Source organism: Juglans microcarpa x Juglans regia, chromosome 6D (assembly GCF_004785595.1).
Source record: "Juglans microcarpa x Juglans regia isolate MS1-56 chromosome 6D, Jm3101_v1.0, whole genome shotgun sequence".
Lineage (NCBI taxonomy): Eukaryota > Viridiplantae > Streptophyta > Magnoliopsida > Fagales > Juglandaceae > Juglans > Juglans microcarpa x Juglans regia.
The window spans coordinates 11,004,807-11,030,830 of record NC_054604.1 but is presented as its reverse complement, the minus strand read 5'-3'; the positions used below and the strand labels follow the sequence as shown (position 1 = coordinate 11,030,830).

The 26,024-nt window shown below is 41.2% G+C and overlaps 1 protein-coding gene across 1 annotated transcript in view; it reads left to right on the top strand.

Annotated features, from left to right (window-relative positions):
• Window positions 1–9,010: 9,010 nt before the first annotated feature.
• LOC121234396 (cysteine-rich and transmembrane domain-containing protein WIH1-like) overlaps window positions 9,011–26,024 on the top strand; it is a 63,767-nt gene continuing 46,753 nt past the window's right edge. The window contains exon 1 of the mRNA XM_041130328.1: window positions 9,011–9,113. Within this exon, the coding sequence (XP_040986262.1) occupies window positions 9,083–9,113 (31 nt within the window). The 5' untranslated portion in view covers window positions 9,011–9,082. The remainder of the gene's footprint in view (window positions 9,114–26,024) is intronic.

Below are 26,024 nucleotides of genomic sequence, written 5' to 3'. Positions count from 1 at the left end.
TTACTCCTCCTCTGCCCCCCAGATTCCCTTCCGCCGCCATCTTCCTCTCCACTTCACAAACCGTTCCCGTCACTTCCCGTCGCTACTATGGCACCTAAAGCTCCATCGTCATCTTTCCAAACTGTCGCCCCATACTTTGCAGGAAAGCGCTGGGTTATGTTTGTCATCGGCATGAACCTCGGGGCGTTCCAGGCCAAATACGACATTCCCACCTTCGCCGTCCTGGAGATCCCCAAAGAGGGGGAACACCTGGTGAACCCTGACGGAACGGCATCCCAGGTGGCCCTTTTCCCTTCGATGTTCGTAAACGACCTGCGCCCCTATTCTGCCGTCCCATTCGCGAGGTTCTGAACTATCTAGGGCTAGCTCTGGCGTAGCTCTATCCTAATGTGTGGTGACTCCTGTGCCCAACTGGGTCATCTTCCAGGAGTTCCTATTGGTGTATCGAATCAACCGTCCGCTGAGGAGCATATGCAATTCCCAGGCTTGGACTCTTGGCCAGAAGATCGCTACGCTCAACCAGTGCCACTCGAGCATTAAGGAGTGGTCCTAGAAGTACTTCTTTCTTGGTGGGCTCCGGTTGGGAATACCTCGAGAGGGAGGCAGCCCGTAAGGAATATCCCGTCCAAGCGGTCTGGGGGTTTCTCCCTTCCTCGCAGAGTTTGGGCCTTATGTTGAACTAGAGGGAAGAGGTCTGGATAGAAGTTATGATGGCTTGGGTGAGAGCCCATCCTAACGAGTTGCACACCAACCTGGCCCTCTCCGACGAGAACATTGGAGACTACTTGTTCGTGCCCAATCACTCATACACGGTCGGCAGGAACTTCCTCGGGGCCAAAAGCGATCTGAAAGTTCCCCAAGGTGCTTCACGACTTACCTCGAGAGGCTCTGGGTAGTCAGGCTGGGGGGTTTGGCAGGGAGTCGTGCTGAGGTGCCTCGGGGCCCAGAGGCCGGTGAACATGAACAACAGGAGTTCGTCCGCCCAGAGATCCTAGTCCATTCAACTTAGGGGAGCACAACGTCGTTCCAGAGCGGTTCGCGCTCCACTGCTAGACCTTCTTCTTCCTCAGCAGGCTCCCAACCCACCCCCGCCAGTCCTTCCGTCGACCCATTGTTTGCTTTCGTAGATGAGGAAGGCAAGTCCGATCTCGCGATCACTTTCTTCAACTCCTTCATGCATCCTGACCCTCGCGAGCCTAGTGTGGTCAAGTTGTTCTTGTCCTTTAAAGATACTCTGAGGGAGGATGCCGCACGCGAGGCTCCCCAAATGACCTTGGAGGCCGAGGGTCGAGAAGAAGAAGAAGAAGAAGAAAGACAAGAAGAACAAGGGAGAACCTCCCCCATGACTGAGAACCGAGAGGAGGTCACTAGGTTTGCCTCTCCCAATGTTAGGATTGTTCCCTCCCCGTCCTGCATCACCGAACCGAGCAGTGCAGGCCCCGAGGGAGGTCCCTAGGATTCCCACTCCGTTATGGAGCTAAGCAAAGACGATGACTCTCAGGCTCTGTCATCGGTTGGTCCTACTTCAGTGGCGAGACTCCTTTCGAACACGAGGGGGAGGCTAAGGGGGGGGGGGGGATACCAGACTTCTCTTGGCAACTAGAGGTTGTTCGCCCTTCCTCTTCCACCAAGGCCCTAGGCCTCGGCCTTGAACTTGGACAAGGCCCGGGCCGCAACCACCAAGCAAGCGGCCTAGAAGCTATGACCCTTCTTTGCCCAGGTAGGTTTTCCCTCACACTATGCTTATTACATTGGGCCCTTCCCGCCCATTGCCTCGGCGTTTCTGATTGTTCTTTTCATTGTTGGCTGTAGATCGGTTGGTTGCGATGATTGGCGAGGAGCAAGAGGAGTTGGAGGAGGCCAATCGAGAGCTCTGGCTACTAGGCCGCTTTGGGTACAATAAGCTGAAGTAGTCGGCCCAGAAGATCAAGGACCTCAAGACCGAGCACGGAGAACTGGTCAATGAGGTGGAGTACATGAAGGTGTAGAACCAATGCTTAGAGGCGGATGCCACTAGGCTTAAGCAGAAGAAGGTTCTAAAAAAGCTATTGCGCGAGGTTAAGGAAAACCTCGGCCGGTGGAGGTCTACGGGCAAACGCCTTGAATAGGAACTAGAGTCTACTCGGAGGGAACTGCAGGAGTCTCAACAGGATCGGGCTTCGATCGTTGAGCAACATTTGAGACTGCTGTCTAGGTGTTTTAAACTAACCAAGGAGGCCCAGCACCAAAGGGAATAGCTACTGCAGGCCAAGGAACTCGTCAGTGAACTCTCAAAGAAGGTGGTTGAAAATAATCTTGACCTCATGGTCTGGGATATGGAAATCTCGGGTATGAGGTTTCGATTGGATGACACCACCAATCATTCTGTGGAGATCAGGTCCCGGGTTGCTAATACTAATGCTATCCGGGACACGGCTTGGGCTTATGGCTACTGAAAGGGCCTTAAACAAATGCATGAACACCTACTGCAACACCCTGGGTTGGATCTGCATACACTAGCCCTGACTTCCCATCACCCGAACTCGCAACTGCAAGCCTATGTCAAGAACTTTAGGAAGCCAAGATATCCCTCGTTCCCCTCAAACGCTCCTCCTCCTCCTCCTCCTCCTCCTCCATGATGGGTCTTTTTACCTTTGTAAAAGTTTTTCTCTTTTTTTCTTTGTGTACTTGTAAATAATGCACGTTGTGAATAAAAGTAATGGAAGTGTCTTTCTTCCAACTGCTCGTTTTTAACCTATTGCTCTTTGACTTTATGACGAATCTCGGGACTCAACCCCATGAGTCTAGGGACTCGACTTCTTTGATCGTGAGGCCTAGACGAGGGCTCGGGATCTGATGCCTGACCCCGACCTTAAGAAGAGTCTAGGGACCCGGCTTTACTAAACGGGGGATCGGCGAGTCTAGGGACTTGGCCTTACCCCTCAGCGAGTCTAGGGATTCGAAATATTTGGTCTTGAGGCCTAGACGAGGGCTCAGGATCTAATGCCCGGCCCTGACCCCACTGTGAGTCTAGGACCCGGCTTTGATGAACAATGAGTCAGTGAGTCTAGGGACTCAACTTCTTTAGTCGTGAGGCCTTGATGAGGGCTTGAGATCTGATGCCCAGCCTCGACCCAAAGACCAGTCCAGGGACGCAGCGTTGTTGAACAGGGGGTCGGCGAGTCTATGGACTTGGCCTTACTCCCCAACGAGTCTTGGGACACGACTTCTTTGATCATGAGACCTTGACTAAGGCTCCTGATCTGATGCCTGGCCTTGACCCTACTTCGAGTCTAGGGACCCAGCTTTGTTGAACAGGGGGTCAGCGAGTCTAGGGACTTGGTTTTACCCCATAGCAAGTCTAAGGACTCGACTTCCTTGGTCGTGAGACCTTGACGAGGGCTCGAGATATGATGCCCGGCCTCCAGCCCATGACATATCTAGGGACCCGACTTTGTTGAATGGGGGTCGGTGAGTCTAAGGACTTAGCCTTACCCCATAACGAGTATAGAGACTCGACTCCTTTGGTTGTGAGGTCTTAACAAGGGCTCGAGATCTTATGCCTGGCCTAGACCCCACGGTGAATCTAGGGATCGACTTTGTTGAATAGGGGGTCGGCGAGTTTAGGGACTTGGCTTTATCCCATCACAAGTCTAGGGACTCAACTTCCTTTGTCGTGAGGCCTTGATGAGGGCTCAGGATTTGATGTCTGACCTTGACCCCACGACGAGTCTAGGGACACGACTTTGTTGAATGAGGGGTCGGTGAGTCTAGGGACTTGGCCTTACCCTGCAGTGAGTCTAGAGACTCGACTCTTTTGGTTGTGAGGCCTTGACGAGGGCTCGGGATCTATTGCTTAGCCTTGACCCCAAGATGAGTCTAGGGACTCGGCTTTGTTGGTTCCAAGTTTAGACGACAAATAATATGAGGCAAACATCCGGGCATTGGTATTCATCAAATAAGTTTACAAATTTCATACAAGGTATTGCTCCATGTCCTTACATGTAGTACTTCTTCAAGTGTTCAGCGTTCTAGTGGTGAGGCAGCCTGAGTCCCTGGCTCTGTCCTTGAGGTGATAGGAGCCGGGTCGGCTGCTTGACCTATTTGTTACATACGGGCCTTCCCATCGTGGTCCCAGCTTTCCTTCTTCCTGGGTTGTTACTCTAGTCTATCTTAGCACCAAACCCACTTTGAAGGAGTGTGGCCTGACCCGTTTGTTAAAGTATTGTTCTGCCTTTCGCTTGTTACTTCTCATTCGTACCACTGCATCTTCCCTTCTCTCTTCTAGAAGATCCAGCCCCTTGGCTAATCTCTCGTTATTGGTGTCTAGGTCAAAGTGTTGAATGTGCAATGTGGGCATTCTGACTTCCACAGGAATTACTGCTTCGCTCCCATAAGTGAGGGTGAAAGGTGTCTCCCTGGTGGTTTGGACAGTCATTTGGTATGCCAATAGTACACTCGGGAGTTTTTCGGCCCATACTCCTTTGTGTGCCTCAAGCTTCTTCTTGAGGGTGGAGAGGAGGGTTTTATTGGTTGTGTCGGCTTGGTCGTTGGCTCGGGGGTGTCCAGGCGAGGAGTACTTCACCTTGATTTTGAGCTCTGCGCACCACTCCCTGTAATGTGTGCAGTCAAACTATCTTTTGTGTGGCACCGGCACGTGCTCCTGATACTTTGGGCATTTTTTCACGAAATCCTCTGTATCCTTGAGGGAACGGGGCCAATAGTATCCAGCTCAGGTTATCCTTGCGGCTAGCGCCCTTCCTCCCAAATGGCTCCCGTAAACTCTTTCGTGGATTTTTGTCACCATGTATTGTGGCTTCGTCTGTCGATAGGCATATGAGGAGTGGCTCAGAGAAGCCTTTCTTGTACAGGACCCCTTCTAGCAAGGTGAAACGAGCCGCCCTGTTCCATACCTTTCATGCTTCTTCAGAGTCATCCGGTAGTTTGCCCTCCTGTAGGAACTTCTTGATGTCCGTCGCCCATTCGGGGGACGATGGGCTGGCGACAGACACCTCACCCCTAATGGACGGGGTGTCGACCCCACAAGGAGGAGTTCTTCCTATCCAGATGTAACCTTTCCCAATCAGTCTCCCTTCTGATTCTCTTCTCTCGGGACTTGCTGAATGTGGAAATAGCAGAAGCGGTTGTGCTCTTTGCAGACAAGCTGTAGATACCTTTTCAGCCTTTCACATTTCGTGGTGAACTGCCCCAACACCTATCTAACGACCACTTGGGAGTAGGCCCTCACTTCTACCTCCTCAGCCCCTAGCAACTGAGCAACTGACATCCCATTCAAGAGCGCCTCATACTTGGTTTCATTATTGGTTGCTTTGAAGGCAAGCTTGACTGTGTAGTTGTGCTCCTCCCCTTGTTCAGTGACTATGTGCACCCCCACACCCTCACTAGCCTGGTAGGACGAGCCATCCACGTAAACCTACCAGGGCTTTTCGTGGGGTGCAGTCGAGACTTCCTCTAGGAAGCTAGTGAACTCTATGATGAAGTTCACCAATACCTATCATTTGATCACGGCGCAGGGCAAATACTCCATATCAAATTCCCTAAGCTCGATCGCCCACTTAGAAGCTGTCCCTAGGTGTCTGGCTTCTGCTAGATTTTCTTGAGGGGAAGGTCTGTGAGCAGTTTCATTGGGTGGGCCTGAAAGTATGGCCTTAATCTTCTTGCAACGACGATCAGAGTGAACACCAACATCTTAGTCCACTGGTACCTCGCTTCGACTCCACGAAAGGCCTGGCTTGTGTAGTACATAGGCCGCTGCCCTTCCTTTGTTTCCCTGACCAATACTGTTGAGACGACGTGCGGGGATACAGCTAGGTACACTGTCAGGTCCTCTCCAGGTTCTGTTTGGCTCAATAGCTGGGGTGGCACAGATACTTCTTAAGATCAGTGAAAGCTTCTTCACAGGTTGCATCCCATTCTTGGGCCTTCCTTAGAACTTTGAAGACGAGGAGACATCGGTCAATTGACCGAACGATGAAGCAGTTCAAGGCTGCCATGAGGCCGACCAGCCTCTTGACTTCATGGAGGTTGCGGGGTGAAGGCATCCCCACTATCGCCTTCACCATTTCGGGGTTCGTCTCAATCCCTTTCTCTGAGACCATGAACCCAAGGAACTTTCCCGTTTCCACCACGAACGCACACTTTGATGGGTTGAGCTTCATCTAGTATCGTCGCAAGATGGAGAATGCCTCTCGAAGATCTGCCAGATGATGCTCATGCTCCTTGCTCTTTACTAGCAAGTCGTCCACATACAATTCTATGTTCCGGTCAATCTACTGCTTGAACATCCGATTGACTAACCGCTAGTTAATGGCGCCATCATTCTTGAGGCCGAATGGCATGGCCTTGCAGTAGTAGAGCCTCGGTCCGTAATGAATGTTGTCTTTTCTTTTTCTTCCAGGCTTATCTTGATCTGGTTGTACCCTGAATAGGCATCCATGAAGTTGAGAAGGGGATGTCCTACTGTCCAATCCACAATTAAGTCAATATGTGGCAATGGGCAGTCCTTTGGGCAAGCTTTATTCAAGTCAGTGAAGTCAATGCACATCCGCCATGTCCCATTAGCCTTTTTTACCAAGACCACATTGGAGAGCCATTCCGGGTAGTGAACTTCCCGAATGAACCCCACCTCTAGGAGACGGTCCACCTCCTGGGCTATCGCAAAGTACTTCTCGACACTAAAGCTTTGTCATTTTTGCTTAACTTTCCTAGCCTTTGGGTCAACACAAAGCCGATGCTCAATGATGGAGTTATCTATCTCGGGCATCTCCTCATGACTCCAAGCAAACATGTCTTGGTGCTCAATGAGAAGACATTTCAAAGCCTGCCTCAACTCTGGGCTCAGCCAGGTCCCGATTCAGACAGTCCACTCTCATCTCTATTGATCTACTAAAACCAGCTTTTAGGGCTCGTTCGGTTCGGTCTACAGAAGGGCTTGCTCATCGCATAACTCTTCATCCCATTCGGCCAAGGTGGTTGAAGAAGCCGGCCTGGACGTCTCTCTGACGCTTTCAACTGTCGTGACTACCTTGACTTTGTGCTACAGCTCTCGAGCGTAACACTCCAGAGTTAGGACCTGTTTGCCACAAACTTCTCCCACTCCAACGTCGATTGGGAACTTCATTTTGAGGTGGTAGGTGGAAGTCATCACCCTTAAGTGGTTTAGAGTAAAGCGTCCCAATATTGCATTGTATGAGAAGGGGGCTTTGACCACCAAAACAGCCGCCATGGTTGCAGCAGTTCCGAGCGTAGTTAGTCTGGGCTAATCCCCATCCAAACGAAGTCTTCCCAGAACAAGATGTCTGCTACGCTACCATTGTCAACTAGCATCCTTCGGGTAGTAAAGTTTGCAATCTACATCGTCACCACCAATGCGTCATCGTGTGGGTGGAGGATGCCCTCTTCGTCCTTCTAGCCAAAGGTTATCGTGGCACTCCCAAGGTGTCGAGGTGCCCTAACAGAAGTTCTCCCAGTACTAAATACCTCCTCATAAGTTGCCCTCTGGGCGTGTGTTCTCTGAGCCGACGAAGTGACTCCCCCTCCTGCATATCCTTCGGTAATCGTGCGGATTCCCCAGATTGGTTTGTCCTCCATTGGGGGGCTCCTACGAGCTTCTGCCCTTGTTCTTTGCCCTTTCGGGCTCGCACCCCACCGAGGGCCTAAATGCCCCCCCCCCACCCACGCCAGTCTTCCCATTCCTCTAATTGGCGCCTCCGGTTCCGTTGGTCTTGCTCCCTTATTCTCTTCAAGGCATAGTAATTTTTGGTGCTATGCCGGTTGGTCATGTGGTCGACTCTCTTCATGGGCTCGGTTCACGATCTCTTTCTACTACCAAACTCGTGTGAGCGTGGGGCATCCCACGGCTGGGCCGATGCTTCTCCCTTTTTTTTTTCCTTTTTGTATCTGGTGCTCCTTTTTTTCCTCCTTCACGATTGTTACCTCCTTTTTGTCTACCCGCTTTATGGTCTGCTTGCTCCATCTCTGACTATCGCGGAGCCGTTAGGACCTCGAGGGTGTCTTCGGCATTGATGAATCCATCTGTCTGGTCCATAAACTCCCTCAGCATGGTAGGGGTCGTCCGCACTATTTCAGCCATAAACGGATTCCTTGGCCAGATTCCCCCCAGGAGGGCTGCCAAGCTGATCTTCTCATCTTGGTTGTTCCCGATTGAACCGGGAGAGATACGACTTCAGGCTTTCGCCATCTCGCTGTTTGATCGTGAGGAGGTAAGCAACCAGGTGCCTCCACTTCCAACTTGCCATGAATTGCATCATGAAGAGGTGAGCCAGATTGTCGAAGCTATCTATGGTCCTAGGTGACAGAGACCCGAACCAGGCCTGGGTGGCTCCTTTCAATGTTGATGGGAAGACTCGGTAGACGATCTCACCCTAGAAGTCATGCCAGGTCATGTGGGCCTTGAACGTTTTCATGTGCTCGAGTGGGTCTTTAGACCCGTTGTACACTTCCATCTAGTGAATCTTGAACTTGGCCGGGAGAGGTACCGCCATAACTCATGCGCTCTATGGGAGGTCGGTGCTGACGAGTAGTTGGTCTACATCTGATTCCCCATCATTTCTCTATTCTATTAAAATAATATTCTTCTATTTTTTCTTTATTACTTTTTTCTCTCACTTTCATTTACAAACTTAACTATTAAATATTTTTTCTTAGGTTTTGAACTATTACTCTAGTGAATATTTTAAACTAAAATTTAAATTATATTTTACGGGTTTGAAAATATTTTAAAATTATTTTTTTTATATTTTAGTAATTATTTAAATTATTTTTAAATTATTATTTAAAACTATAATAAATATGAGTATGAGAGAATATGTAGATGATTGGAAGATAAATTTATTTTATTTATTAGAATAAAATATTGATAAAAGATAATTTAGGGATGAATAGTGATTGTTTCCGAAGGATAACGCCTCGTTGCCGTCCACTCATTAGCCTCAAATTTTCCACAAGCAATTGCGTGACTTTTCATTCCTTTTACAAGACTTATAAATCCACTCAAAATTCCTCAACCTCTCTCTCTCTCTCTCTCTCTCACGCATTTCGTAAGCATCTGATTTTATTAGTCATGAGCCACTATGATCAGCAGCAAGCTCCTGGTAAGTAAAGTGCCTCAAGTATAATTTAAGAAGTATGTTGACAGTGGCGCGAACAGCTTTTTCTCTTAGGATAGGCCAACTTTTCTTTTGCTTTACGTAAAATGAAATAGTATTATAAAATTATAAATCATATATAAAATTAAATGTCGACAATTTGTCAAATAACTTAGAAATAAAATTTTAAAAACTCAACTTAATGTTTGTTTCATATTTTTTACAATAATATTTCATTGAATAATATTCATCTATTATTATTTTTTTAAATATGAAATATTTATAAATTATTTTCATCATAGAAACTATCAAGTGATCTTTTATAATGCTATATATTTCATTCTAATATTTAAATTACTTTATCAAATTTCATGTAAAATCTATCTATTTTAGTGTCACGTTAAGTATAGAATACTACAATTGAAACCTTAAATTGGGAAGACAATTTCTATAAAAAATAGAATTATGAATAAAATTTAAAAACTATTTTGAATTTTTAGATTCGCTACTTTATAATGTTGATTAAGGTTTCTGCTTATCGACCCTAGTTAAGCCAAATTCAACTCTTTGTGCTTGGTAATTATTTGTTGGATATTTCATGGATCCAACGTTGGATAGAGTAGCTAAAGGAAATTAATTGGCATGCACAGTTAAGGCCCGATTTGGATAGTGAGATGAAATGAGATGAGATAAAATAATATATTTTTAGATGAAAATTAAAAGTTGAATAAAATATTATTTCTTAATATTATTATTGTTTTGATATTTGAAAAAGTTAAATTATTTATTATATTTTCAATAAAAATTTAGAAAAATTTTAATGATGAGACGAGACGAAGCTACATAGGACGGTAGAACATTTGAAAGACTTTTGTTGATGTTTTTTTCACATTATTGCCATTGTTGTGTGGGTAAAGATAGACTTACTGTTTTCCTACAACTTTTTTACTATTTTATAGTGTATTTAAAAATTTTATTTTTTTATTATTTTATTTTAAGTATTTTTTAAACATTTCCTTAATCATTAAGAAAAAATTAAAAAAAAATATATAAATTCATTAATAGTCACTTTCTTAACCATTAAATAAAAAAAATTAAAAAAAAAACTTAAATAAATAAAAAAGATTAAAAATAAGTGGTATGAAGTAGTAAGCCTATTATTATCCTTAATTATATAGACATAAAATTTGGATTTATGTTTTAGAATCGGGTTGGGCTTGGTTATACTTTCACATAAAATCATTCTATATTGTTTTACATGGGCTAGGTTTTGCTTAGGCATATATTGGTCCAGAAATTTTCAATTCTTTTTTTTTTTTGGAAAATACTTAAGACTCTAAATTATGTTATTAAGCATTTATGAATTTAGGTATATTATATTATAATTATTAAAGTTGTTCCTAAGTATCTATTTAATTAAATAACGGTACCATAGCATGTTTCCTATCAAATTTACTAACGCATAGTATATCGTATAGATAACTAGCTAAGAAGTGAGATTTTAGGAGTAGCGCCACAAGGTAAGTAGTATGATCATATCCCTACACATATGTACGGTAAACAATATGTCTTTTATAAATATTTATATATACGCCCTACATTGGAAGCCCATTTTTACGTACCAAATTATAAAAATTCATGATATATATATATATATATATTTTTTTTTTTATAACCAACATCTCATTCATTGAATCAAATAAAGTCCTTGGAATAAATTGCTTTTGTCAAACCAAACAACTTGACTTACAAATGAAGGACAATAATCCCACCACATTTTAATATCACTAACATTCCAAGCATGCCATGCCAATTGATGTGCTGCACTAATCCCTAGATTGTTTACATGCAAAACTTGAACTTCTTGAAAGCAAGTTATCATTCTACGAATATCTTGGAGTAGAAAATCAAAATCTGTAATATAATCAGTAAGATTATTCAAAGCATTCACAAGAAGCAAACAATCTGTTTCGAGCATTAACTTTGGAACACCCAACTGAACACACAATTGCAATCCTCCGAGCATAGCAATAGCCTCAATAAATTTAGAAGACACTACCTCCATTTCCACCTCACTGCAAGCAACTAGACCATCACCATTGTGATCTCGGTGAATCACTCCTACCCCAGATGTATTTTGTTCATAAAAGGTTGCACCATAAACATTCAACTTAAGGTAGCCTATAGGAGGAAAGTTCCAAGATGCAACTTTCTTGATGTGGTTCTGTGAGACATCAAACACCTGAAGTTGTTTGAACTCTAACTTCAAAGATAGAGAGCATTATTAACCACCATTTGTGTTCGAAACAGGACATTTTCATATAAAAAATTCTTCCTTCTATACCAAAGAGCCCAAGCAATTGCAATAAAAGTAGCCAAGTCCTCCTCGGACCCTTTTTCTCGAGCCACATTAGCGAAATCCCAAAAACTCAAACTAGAAACTACATTCTTGTAACACTTAAGGTGGTCTGCATACATCTGCCTCCACATCAGGACAATAAAAAATAGCATGAGCAACATCCTCTCTTTCCCTCCCATAGAACACACATGCATCATCATCAATGACATGCTTTCTCCTTAGAATCTGATATGTAGCTAGCTTCTCCAAACAAGCTTTCCTAGCAAACATTTTCATTTTTTTTTTTGGTAACTTCAAATGCCACAAACATTTCCAAAAAGTTGTCCCAGATTTTTGTCTTGAACTTTCACCCAAATTCTGTACACCATAATTTTGAAACATCCTATATGCACTTTTAACCTAGTAGATGCCATTTCTCTCATATGCCCAGAAAACAAAATCTTCAGCATCTAAACAGACATTCTGCTTCAAAATTTGCCTCACCTCATTTGGATTGAATAGAGCTCTTAAACTCTGAACATTCCGCCATCTTGTGCTTGCATCTATCAGAGAATATACCCGCATCTCTTCATCAACGTTTGGTTTAACAATAGGCAATTCACATTTTGGTATTCCAGGATCTTTGAATACTCTTATATTCTTTCCATTTCCCACACGCCACCTGCAGCCTTTCTGTAAAAAGTGTCTAGCTTCCCAAATTCCGTTCGAAATAAATGAAGATCTCAAACCAGCTTTAGCCTTAAAAAATTGGAATTTGGAAAATACTTTGCCTTATAGATACTAAACAAAAGTGAGTCTCACTCTTCAAAAGTCTCCAACCTAGTTTTGCAAGGAGAGCCAAATTAAACAGCCTTATGTCTTTAAACCCCATTCTACCCTGAAATTTAGAGTCACACAATTTCTCCCAACTAACCCAATGAATCTTCCTCCCCTAAGATTGATTTCCCCACCAGAACAAAGCCATCAAACTCTCCAACTCAGAGCATAACGATTTAGGAAATAGGAAACAATTCATAGCATAGCTCGAAATAGACATTGCTACAACTTTTTTTAGAACCTCCTGCTCCCCTTGTGACAACAAATTACCTTTCCACAATTGAAGTTTCTGCCACAGTCGTTGTTTAATACTAGCAAATGCTTGTCTTCATTAACATTCCTACTAAAAACCATAGAAGTCTTTTCTTTATTAATACATTGACCAGATGCTCTCTTGTATGTATTTAATAAGTAACGAAGTTTTCATTTGTAACCACATCCGCCTTACAAAAAATCACACTATCATCCGTAAACAATAAATGATTGACTCTCGAGGCCCCTTGACAAATTTTAACACCCTCAATAACCTCCCTGCCTACTGTCTTTTTTAACAAAGTAAAAAGACCTTCTGTGCACAAAAGAAATAGATATGGAGACAAAGGATCTCCCTATCTAATTCCTCGACTTGGAATAATAGGACCTTTAGGACACCCATTTACCAAAACATAGAAAGAAATTGTTTTAACACACTGCATAATTAAATTAATCAGTCCTCTAGCAAAACCAAGAGCCTCCATCATTCTTTCCGAAAAACAGCCACTCCACTCTATCGTATGCCTTACTCATATCAAGTTAGATTGACATAAAACCTTTTCTTCCTTTTCTCTTATTCCTCAAAAAATGTTGCAACTCATAACCTATCATAACATTATTTGAAATCTGTCTACCAGGCACAAAAGTAGATTCGGTCTCTAAAATAACCAAAGGCAACACTTTTTTTAACCTATTCACAATGACTTTTGATAAATTCTTATAGAGCATTGCAAAGGCTAATCGGCCTAAAATCAACCACTTTAGTTCGACCAAATTTTTTGGAAATTAATGTAATATAAGTGTGATTTAAATTCCTAGGGAACTCTCCAATATTCAAAGCCAAAAGCATTGAATCAATAACAGACTTACCAATCACCGTCCAATACTTTTGATAGAAAACCGGAGACATCCAATCTGGTCCAGGAGCATCTGATGGATGCTTCTGTTTAACTTCAACTTCAGCTTCCCCAGCCACAAATGGTTTCATCAAATCCCATTCATCTTATCGGTCACTCTAACCTTAACCCTTGAAATAACTTCCTCCATTTCCACTTGATCAACAACAATGAACAACTTATTGAAATAATATGTCACTAGATCATCCAAAAGGGGCCCTTTCTTCCAGCTGCCATAATCATCTTGTAGTTGCATAATAGAATTCCTCTTCCTTCTAGCCGAGGCTTTTTAATGAAAAAACCAAGAATTGCTATCTCCCTCTCTAAGACACATGACCTGAGACCTCTGTTTCCACATAACTTCATCAATCTCAAGCCACTTCTGAACATCATCTCTTACTTCTTGTTGTTCTATTAGTGAAAAACTACAAGGATCAGCTTCTTGCAACAATTTCATCCTTTCTTTTGCGTTAGATAGTTCCTTCTATACATTCCCAAAAGAACTTGGATTCCATCTACCTAAATCAGAAGCACATCTGGATATGGAACCCATGACTTGAAAAAGAGAAAGAGATCCTTCCATTTGATTCCAAACCCTCTCTATTATACAAGCACACTCTCTCTCCCCCACCCACACTGCTTCAAATCTAAACAACCTTTTTTTCCTTTCTTTAAAACCACTCGCAAAATCCCACCACAAAGGAACACGATCTGAGTATGCAGCTACCCTTTGGTGAACCATCATATTTGGGAACAAATCACACCACATAATATTTGCAAGAAAATGTTCCAATCTTTCACTAATTAAACCTCCCCTTCCCTCCTATTACACCATGTGAAAGGAACACCAAAGAAACCCAAATCTCTCAGACTACACACTTCTAAAACATCCCTAAAATCCTCCAACTGCTTCTCATTCCTGTTTCTACCCCACACTTCTCAAAATGATAAATAATTTCATTAAAATCCCCAAAAACTAACCAAGGCAACACCACTCCACGACCTAAACCCTTAATTAACCTCGAAACATCAGGTCTCTCACTAGGATCAGGATGACCATACACACCCGTTAACAAACCAATTTCCCCTTTAACACCATTAAGCACAGCATGCACATGATTTCTTGAATAATTGACAATAGACAAATTAAACTCATATTTCCACAACAATGCTAGACCACAACAATGCTAGACCACCACAATGACCCACACAATCCACAACAAAGCAACTACAAAAACCAAATTTGAGCTTACAGAGTTCCAACTGCCTTGAAGAAAACCGAGTCTCTAGCAAAAACAGCACATCAAGATCTTCCTTCACGTTCAAATCACAAAGTGTACGGATTCCTCGTGAGTTCCCAAGCCCACGAGAATTCCATCTGAAAATTTTCATGATGTCTGGCAGGACCATACCACAGCCCCCGCTGAAATCTCAGGTTGTTGAAGTGCATCATCCTGCCTGTCCACCAATGCAATTTTCTTCAAATGATGATCCTCCATAGTAAAAATTTCAATCCCCTTCCTCTTCCTTCCACGAGCCTCATATTTGTGCAAAAACCCCTCATCAATTGCTCTCTGTCACGAACAATTCTCCCATCAAGACCCTTTACTCTGTTTCAAAACCCCTTTCAATTTAGTTCTGTGATGAAGAGGAGAAGAATCGCTAGCAGACTTAACAGCGACTGGGCCTTCTTTGCGACAATACGTCCTTTCTTCAAAAGGACCATTCGGGCCCAAGCTCACAACAGCGTCTTCAAAAATAGGTACTTCTGTTAAACAGCCCTCCTCAGCCCAAAGCAACAGCTCCTTCCCCTTTGAAGATAATCCTCCCTCCCCTAACAGCTTGTCTTCCATTACTCCTAAATTTATGGAAACATCACGCACGTTCACGATCTTATTCGAAAAATGCTCCAACTTTTTATTAGTAGTAACCGATCTTTTCTCCCCCATTACTCCATTTTGAACAGTCGTAACATTCTCCATAGCTTCCGCTAAAAAATAACTGCCATCTTTATTGCTTACTGGACTTTCAGCCGCCGTATGTGGTCATTCTGTGCTAGGTGATGCCCCTGACTTTTGAAATCCGTGCCATAAGAGGTAAGTCATAGATACATAACCAGAAAGGAGCATGAACCAATTCAAGATTATTAATCTGCAACATACCTTCAAAATCCTTCAAAAGCACCAAATGTTTATCAAAAGTCCAAGGACCTTCACGCATAACTTTTAACTTATCCCTTGCATCCTCGAATTTATCAAGAATAAAAATTGAGTTTAAATCTCAAAATTTAACACCCTTAACACGCCTCCAAATCTTCCTCATCGTCTATTTGAAGGCCTCATGATTATAATGCTTTCTCGTCAAAAGTTTCATGATGGAATAGTTTCCACCCTTCTCAAGCACTTCCTCCACCTTGCTCGCATCCAACGAAATTTCCTCATTTTCCCTCTCTATCAAAGATAGATTTGCAGACATATGTTGTAAAGCTTCTGCCATCCTCAAACCCTAATACAATTGACGAGAAAACCTGACTTCTACATAGGTATCACGAAATTTTATGAAAGAATTTGATTTAATTTGAAATCTATGATATGACAAGTATGCAAGTATGATTATGATGAAGTATAAATGATAAAATATGTAACGACCTATGTTATGATATGAAGATGGTACTATATGTTATGGGCATATTGCATTGCTAGGTTGTACATGTTGGTAGTGCACCTAATGTGTCTTCCTTATGTATGGATTCCACAACCCGTGGCCACAGATAGAATCAAAATCTACTTAGATTCGCTAACCCTAACTCACGGGGGTCAACAATGGGTATCGGCGTATGACATGTGAAATATAAATTCATGTTCATGTTATTTACGTATATATTTATGAGTATGCATATTTTTCAAGAAACTTTATGTTGATTATGTTTACTATACGATGTGTTGTTTTTTGAGTATTCGACTCATTTTTATATGTTTTTATTTTTTTTAAACACTCCAGGTGATGATCTTTATAAGGATGGGACTGCAGGCTCGGACTTAACCCAAGGGGCTAAGTAGAAACCTAAACAGTTTATGTTATGTCTAGTTTTATTATTTCAATTTAATAAATTATTTTGATAAGCACATGATACTTTAGTGATTTTAAATAAGTGCTTCCATAGACTCTCTTTTAGATTTGAAGTATTTAATAAAGATGGTATTATAAGGAATCTTTCTAATCGACACTTCGTTAGAAGCCTTTTATTTTTTTATTTTTTTTAATGTTCAGGTTTAGTAGCACACCATTTTTTTGAAAATTTTAAAAATGATTTTATTGGGTAGCGGGTTGTTAGATATTCTCACTCATCCCAAATTTAATAGAATATTGTTGGTATGAGCCGACAATTTTCGGATTCTTTGCATCTTTTTTGTCTTGTTAAACTGGAGCCATTTGATGAATGTTTGCACACAAACAACAAATACAAAAGACTTTTGAGGTGCTATTGTCAATCATGCCTCCATTTGTCTCCTTAACAAACATGTCAAGCTTTAACCGTAAGACACACTGCTTGTGGCGTAGCAGTGGCCATTTCAAAGCCTAACCTTGGCAGGGAAGGAGGCATTGTTACCAGGCTAGTGCTCAATCAAGGCTGAATAGATCGAGTGGGAGCGGGTTAGATTAAGACAGCGTGGATGAGTGGACAGTTTGAGTAGTACAGCCCTTCAGGGGGTTCCCTAGCTAAAGGTGTTGTGGTGTATGTGGATACTGGTTTTGGAGCTACAAATCGAGAAATAGAGTGTTTGCTCAATGTGCGCTTGAGCGAAGCTCAGCGCATGAGTTTGCTCGACGTGCGCTTGACAGTGGGCTCGAGTGAAGCTTAACTCGTGAGATCGCTAGAGTCATGTGTGACAGTGAGGTCAAGCGAGACACAAACCCTAGTGTTCGCTTGAGCCCTTCTCGAGCAAGTGTTGTTTTGCTCATTCGCTTGATGCGGGATCGACATTCTGCTCAAGCAAAAAATGCATATTTTTCCATATTAGGGTTTCCAGCGCCGTTTGCTATATATATGCCATATTTGACTTGTTCTGCATGACTTTCAGCATATTTTGAGAGAGAACAATTGTCAAGTGAATGCATATTGTGAGAGAGAGCAAATAGCCCTGAGAGTGTGAGTTGGGATTGAATGATTGTAACCTCCTCTGGTTAATAAGATTTATACAGCTCTGTGGACATAGCCAATTTGTCAAACCACGTGTATTGTGCGTCGTGTGCTTGATCGTGATTGCTTTAACATTTGTTTGGCAAAGTTGGTGTTTATTTTTGCACAGCAACTGGTATCAAAGCCAAGTTGGATCTGAAGGAGAGTGATGGAAAGCACTCAGGAATCGAGAAGTTTGACGGCACTTATTTTGGGTCCCAGAAGATACAGATCGAGGATTATCTCTATGAGAAGAGGCTCCATCTTTCACTATTGGGAAAGAAGCCAGAGAGTATGGATAATGCTGAGTGGACCCTATTAGATTGAAGATGTCAAAAGGTATGTATGTGGCCCAATAATTAAATGAATGCAATACAATCACAATCAATTGTCTTCTAGTGTGATTGAGTTTGATGATGAGATCAGAGTGTTGATTCTATGCGCATCATTTCCAAATAGTTAGAAGGCCATTAAGATTGTTGTGAGTAGTTCAGCTGGTGAAATTGAACTATGACGATGTACGTAACATGATACTTGCTGAAGAGGTACATAGAAGAGACTCAAGTGAGTTCTCAGGTTTAGAATTGGCCCTGAATGTTGACAATAGGAGCATATGACATGACAGGTCAAGCTCCAAGAGTAGGAGAAAAGCAAGACGAGATATGGGCAACAGATCACATGCTGAAGTTGTTGCAAGTCAGGCCACAATAAGAAAAACTGTAGAAATTAAGAAAGTGCTGAGGATGATGCGGTGAATGAAGTGGCAGAAGAAATTCATAATGCCTTACTTCTTGCAGTGCATAGTATGATTGATGATTAGGTGTTGGATTCAGGGGCTTCATTCAATAGCACCTCGAATTGAGAAATCATGCTGAATTATGTTGCTGGTATTTTGGGAAGATGTATGCGGCTAATGGAGATGCATTAAATGTAATGGGAGTGGGTGATGTGCACATCACACTTCTAAACATAGGCGTGTGAACTTTACAGCACGCCAGAATGTTCTAGATCTAAAGAAAAACTTCATCTCTGTGGGACAGCTTGATGATAGCGGTTATGCAGTAGTGTTCTCTAGATGAGCTTGGAAGATCACTAAGGGTGCGCTGGTCTTAGCACAAGGTAAGAGATATAACTCTTTGTATTTAATATTAGGGTCTAGTGATGTGTAGGGAAATACAAAAGTACAAAAAGACAGGCTTGATTACACGAAACATGTGATGAAGTCAAAGGGAGTCAGCTTGTTAATTCCTCATGAAAGCCTAGGAAAGTTGGTTGAGGTTGTCAAGATCGGTTCAAGACCGGATACTCCTAGTGCAGTGGGAGTTGTGAGTCGCCTAGTGGATGTGCTGAGCTTTGGCTAACAAAGTACCTCAAGTACTCTCAAACACTCCCACTGCTATTCTTTACTTTATTATTACTTTTCACCTATTTTTTACCACTATCATTACTTTTTACTTACCTTTCACTACTATTCAATATTCAATTATTACTTTTTCATTACTTTTTCACTGCTATTTATAAACATTCTCAAACACTTTCACTATCCAAATGTAGCAAGGACAATGTACGTGGAAGACTAAAGTCGGGCTTGACTTTAATGCGTCTTCTGGCTGGAAGACGGGATCTGTGAGCTGTAGAGATGATAGGGCTTGGCCGGAAACAGTGGGTGGTATGTGGAGACCCAGTCTCCACGTGAGAGATTGTTGGGGTGTATGTGGAGACCGATTTTACAGCTGAAAATTGAGAAACAGAGTGTTTGCTAGATGTGCACTCAAGGAAAGCTCAACCCGTGAGTTCGCTCGAGTCGCACGCCACAATGAGCTCAAGTGAGATACAAACCCTAGTGTTCACTTGAGCCCCACTCGACATCCCGCTCGAGCCTATGTTGTTTTGGTCGTTCGCTCAATGCGCGCTCGACACTCTACTCAAGCGAAGAATGAAGATTTTGCCATATTAGGGTTTTCAGCACCGTTTGCTATATATATATATATGTCATATTTGACTTGTTTGGTACGACTTTCAGCACACTTTGTGAGATAACAATTGTCAAGTGATTGTATATTGTGAGAGAGAGCAAAAAGTCCTAGAGAGCGTGAGTTGAGATTGAGTGATTGTAATCTCCTCGAGTTAATAAGATTTCTGCAACTCTGTAGACGTAGGCAATTTACCAAACCACGAATATGGTGCATCGTGTGCTTGATCATGATTGTTTTTACTTTTGTTTGCAATCGTTAGTGTGTGTTTTTGCACAACAAAAGGTTGATTCAACTTTCCAAAATTCACAAATGACCAAAATAGAACTCTATACTTTTGATTTAAATTACCCATCAACTGAGATCGGGAAGGCAAAGACAGCTGAGAAGAGCACGAACGTGTAAAGAAACAAAGAGATCTATCATAGCATCATCATAGTGCTGCAAAATGTAGAGGTAAACTCATTAAGAAAGCAACATGGATTGATACCACTAAAAATATCTATTAAACCTTTCAGTAGATGATTCAAGAAATAACTTTTGAGTAGAGACTCTTGGGAAGCTTAATAACTTTTGAGAGAATTCAAGCAATTTCTCCGAAATGAAATGATTCTTCTCACGAGCAATTGCAGCAGTACCAACACCAATTGGTTGGCGGTTCTTGTTGCTAGAAATCGCCAAATTCTCTAAGACCATTGCATGCCTAAGAATAATGACTATGCTTCACAAAATAACACAAATCTTCTGTGTAAAGAAAACACTATGGTATCATAGGTAATAAAGAAAACACTCTCAAGATAGGTATGAGATTGGATAAATTGAGGAAAACAATAACCAGCTCATCCAAAGCATGTCCCTACTCATTAAATACGAGTCAACCTAGAGATCGAAGTCAACTAAAATTCTTAAATCCGAGAAAATTAAAAAGAAACAACGACCTTGATATATGTTTCAAACAAAATCTAGCGAATTGAAGTCATAAGTCTCACTTGACCAACCTTGAGCGAACACTTTGTCTAATTCTCACTCAATCGAACTTTGAGCAATTGTCGACTGAACTATTTTGCTGCTCCTCCCTTGACCAAATTGCAAGTGAGTGTCAAGATACTCCCAATCAGGGTCTTCTTGTTATAGACCTTGGTCTAGTCCCTAAACACTAAGGTCCACGAGCTCGCCTTGTCCTTGTGATGACCGAGTGTGCCTTGCCAACTTGCTTGGCCTTGACTTGCGTGGCAATGGAGGGTCCATAGGTTGATGAAGGTTTAGTGTTTGAGTGATGGAAGTGATGATGATGATGATGATGTAGTAGGGTTGATCTAAGTGTTTTGATGAATATGGTGCAATGTGGCACGGCTCGAGCTTGTCCTTGAAGGTGGCGCTAATTGGGTGTGGGCTAGGGTTGGATGGGTGACATGAGGTTAGGGTTTCGGTGGCTAAGGCAATCATGTGTTTGGGGTAGTGAAAATTAGGATTGCTGTGATGTGGGGTTTGGATAGGGTTTGGAGTGATTGGAAGATGGAAATCAAGATCCCTAAAATGTAGGATCTAAATTAGGAAGTTTAGTGTTTCAGTTTTGGCAATTTGAAGAATGCTTGGTTGACTTGAGAGATTTTAGGGATTGAGAGGTATAAGGAATGAAATATGGAATGGACTTCCTTCAGTCAAGGGATTGGATTTGGAGATGAGTCAATAATCCCTAAAAGGTAGGAATTACCTTTTAGGACCCTTGGTGGTTTTGGCTAGGGTTTGTGGGAATGGATGAAGGCTAATTATGAATAGTGAAATTATGGAGAATTGGCCTTGGCATGGAGGAGGATTAACTTGTGCTTGTTTGTTGCGAAAAATCAAGAAAATATATGAACATGCAAACCAATATAATGACTCACAATGGAAGATAGGAAATGAAATGGAAAATACTCAAGGATTGGATAAATGGAATCACACATATTCATGAATTACAAGGTGGTAACCTCTCTTTCGGATTCACGAATTGCACTAAAACAGCCCAAGTGCAACGGCACCGAAATAGACCTCAAGAACAATCACAAGTGTTCACAAAAGAAATTTGTCAAAAGGTACAAATGAAATGGCCAAGTGCCTTATTTGTAGTAAAGACATAAATGGAAACCCTAAAGTGGTTTCATGCAAACAAGGCCATGGGTGGGCCCCACGTTGGCCCTTGGCATGCATTGGCCCATGGTAGGCTAGGTTGGCCCACGACATGGGCCATGGTCTAGTTGGCCTGGCTGGATTGGGGACTAGTCATGGCATGGCCCAGGCATGGGCCTTGGAAGTTGGCCTATTGCTGCTATTGTGGCTTGACATGGCCCAGGCAGGGACCTGGGCGTTGGCATGGTCTGGGTTGTGCGGCTGCTGCTACTGATGGCACTGAATGGCCTAGGTAGGAGCTTGGGCGTTGACATCGCTTGAGCTTTGAGTGTACGCGCTGAGCATGCATGTACTATGCAATGTGGCCTAGGCAAGGGCGTGCGCATGCTTGGCCTCACACTGGGTTGCATGCGGTCACTAACCTCGTTGACCTTGCTGGGCATGCTCCACTTTTCTTGGGGTTTTGGCACTTCTTCCCTTCCTTATGTGTCTTTTTTCTCTTCACACTCTTCTTGTGACTTTCAAGCCCCACAATATACTCATGGTAATGCAATCTAAATCATCCTCGGAGGTTGGAAAAAATTCTCCCTCTAATTCACATTATCCTCAAATTATCATTAGCAAATAGAAGGAACCAAATACTAAACATTAAAGTGTTAAAGCATGTTTGGGATTGCGGTGAGAAATATAACTTATAACTTTTAAGTTTATAACTTATAGATTAAGTAATAAGTTTTACTATTAAAAATTTTTTACTGTTTGAAAATATTTTCAAACATGTTATATTTGTTTGGAAACAAATTAAAAAAAAAAAGTGTTTTCTAAAGTAGAAATGATGATCATTTGATTTTTTTTTTTTATAAATATTATGACTATATCTTTAAATGTTTGAAAAATGTAATTACCTGAATGTTGTACGAATATTTTTATTCATTGATAGTATTTTTAAAATTTTGAACTACAGTCTGAATTTTCTGCAAAAGCACATTTGAGGAAAAACATCAAAATAATAATTTTCCTCAAACATACATTTTAACTTATTTGAGATTAAAAAGTACTTTAATATATAACATCTAAACAACTTAATTTTTTCATTAAAAAACTTTTAAAATTATTTAAATACTTTTTAAAACTCCTAATACAATCTCCAACAACCCCTTAATTAGATCGCTTAAATGGCTAGGACGTTTCAGCCTGTTGACATAGGTTAATCTTTTTCGCAATCTCCATCTACGAGCCTAATATTTATTGATACTAACTTCTCGTACTCACCCACTTTTCATGTAAAGCGTTTAGAAGTATTTTTTTTTTAATTTTATAAAAGTTTATAATTAAAATATTAAAAAGTATAATTCTTCTAAACTTATTTAAAAAATTTTTAAAAAAGTGTTGAAAATTATAATTTTTTTATAAAAGCATAATATTTTATGAAAACAATTTATGAGCCATTATTAAAAAACATAATACTAACATTTTTCAGAATAATAAAAATATATAAAAAGGAAAAACTAAAATGCATGGAATCCACTACATATTACAATATTTTGTTATTTACACATTACATTACATTGCAAAATACAAAACTACAAGATATGAATTATAAAATAATTCTGGCAAGTAGAACTTCAAGTGATGAGAGATCATGCACATTCTGTAAACAAAATCGAAGAAACTAATGTTAGCTGAAAAACAATGACAAATCATGAAAGGGAAAATGTCACAATTCAGTCCCATGACACCGACAACCCCACCCAATTGTTTTTACAAGACTTGTGGGATACAGACCACATCCTTCCCACCCAACAATCCGAGCAATGATGAGACAATGCAAAATTGAACCAAAAAAGTAAATTAATTAGTTACTAAACGTACTTGTTAATCTTTTATAGAAACTAAAATGCAATGTGATTTGAGACACCTTTTTTCTAACACCTGATATGAGCTATGTCTTGCTTAAAATTGTGAAGATGAGTAGGATGATGCACTTGTTCAATTTTAAACTTCAGAGAATCATGAAAAAATTCAAAATTTTATAAATAATACATTACATCAACTTATATCAGTCAAATACTATATTTCAATGCAATAGAGTAAGGATTGAGTTGATACTTGAGAAAATCAAGTAATTTATGTTGCAAACGTGTCAGCGTTTTCTCTTCAATATTCACATATGTCAAAAGCTCAGGCAACTTAACTGTAAACACCAAAACAATATCACCATTAGCAAAAGCCTAAAAGATAGATAAATTAAAAACAAAAGTTTGCTTCCAAACAACATTAAGACAAATAAACTCTTATAAATGACGATATGGGCAAGTGTATGGAGATTATGAGATTCTTTGGTGCACAAATGCAAAGAAACAATTGTGATTCCATTTTATAAACAACTTGCTTGCAAGCTTAATAGGAATTTGTGTATGCCATGTAGTCCAAGAATTACCAGCACCAGAAAATATAGAAATTGACTCGAGAGATCAAAAGAATAGAAGCTCAAGGAGAGAGTAATACTCTAAGCATGCCATATCAGTTTCATCAAACTAAAGGCATCTTGACATATTGGTCACATGAAAAACGTTCTTACAGATGATCCAATGCCTATTGAAAATTATCAGTACTTATTATAGACAAACATACCAAAGAGCCGTAAAAGATGCTCAGCACCATATATGGTTGATGGAGAGACATTATCCACAACTGCTTCTTGATATTGTTTACTAGCAAAATAACAAAAAAAATCCAGATCTATCAAACTTACAACATATACATACTTTATACCCATGTTTAACAAAGAAAAAAAAAGAAAAGAAAACCCAGATCTTACCTGAACAAAAGCTACACAAGCCGTAGCATTTCATCGTCGTCATTCCAAGGTAATGAAACAAACCCAAATTGCAAAGAACAAACCTTGGGTCAGGGGGATGAGGCGAGTAGGCAACGACGATGATGGGGTCACGAGGATGACGGGGTTTTTTCGATCGGCACTGAGGGGGAAGGCTAAGGTTTCTTCGTCGGCACTAAGAGAGGTAGGCTAGGCAAAGATCTATGGCGACAGAGATGCGGCGACAAAGAAGGAGATGTGACGACGGGGTCACTATTACGGCTACTAGGCACCTAAGGTTTCTGCTTCTGCAGCAACGCAACGAGAGAGATAACTAGAGACTAGAGAGAGAGAGAGAGAGGTGAGTCGCTGAGGGGGCAATCACACGAGATTCTTTTTAGAAAGACCTGGGTATCGGGTTTAAACCCGGTACCCAGATCCCCAACCTGTACCCGGACTGTGTTGGCCCGGGTTCTGCAATCTGGGTTCCGGATCTGTTTTGATCAAGGCTAGAACCTAGAACCGGAATCCGGTTTTTCGGGTTCCGGACCAGGCCGGATTTTTTCCCTGCCTGGATGAACAGTGCTAGTATGTAATTTACAAATTATGATATGAACGTGATCTTTTGTTAAGGTTCGCATGGATAGTACGGACACATCATGATCTCAAAACATGGACGTCCAAATAGATTGGACATCTCATATTGGGATGGAATTTAATACATTAGATGAGGCATTGCAACAGTGGGAGAATATGGAAATTAAGTACATGGTATGATTTCGTGCCTGAACATAATGATCATATACTTCATCTTTATCTACAAACTACTTATATTTGAGATCTCAACAAAAAATATCTAAAGAACAAGCCTTTGCAATCAATGTAGTGCAAGTGCTTCTGGAGTCGTCATGCCTGAGGAGTTGATCATGAGTAGAGAAATGGTGAGAGGGCAAAACATGGATTTATTGAACTCGATCAATGGCAAAATTGGTTGTTTGTTAACGTACTTTCAACAATAACTGATTGAAAACCCATCTTATTTTGCAGTACAATTGGAGTACTACGAAGCATGGATAGCTAACAATTTGGGCTGATGGAAGGATGATTATTGATGAAAGATGTTTCGGCAATGTAATGACTTTTGATGCTACATATGGCAATGATGAAGTGCTCAGACCATTAGCTGTGTTCACAACCATAAAGGAGTTATGATTTTTGCGACAGCACTATTATATGATGACACAGCAAAATCATTTAGTTGGCTTTGTGAAATGTTCTTAGATGCACACGGAGGTAAAAGGCCTAACTCAATCTTTATGGATCAAGATTCTGCAATGGCAAAGTCATAATTATCTGAGGTCATGGACTATCGTGTACTTGCCACATAATGCAAAATGGCATCAAGCATGTTGGAAATTTGATGAAGAATGGTTCTCATTTTCTTTGAGATTTCAAAGCTTGTATGCTTAAATATAGGGATGAGACCAAATTTAAAAAGGCTTGGGAAAAGGTAT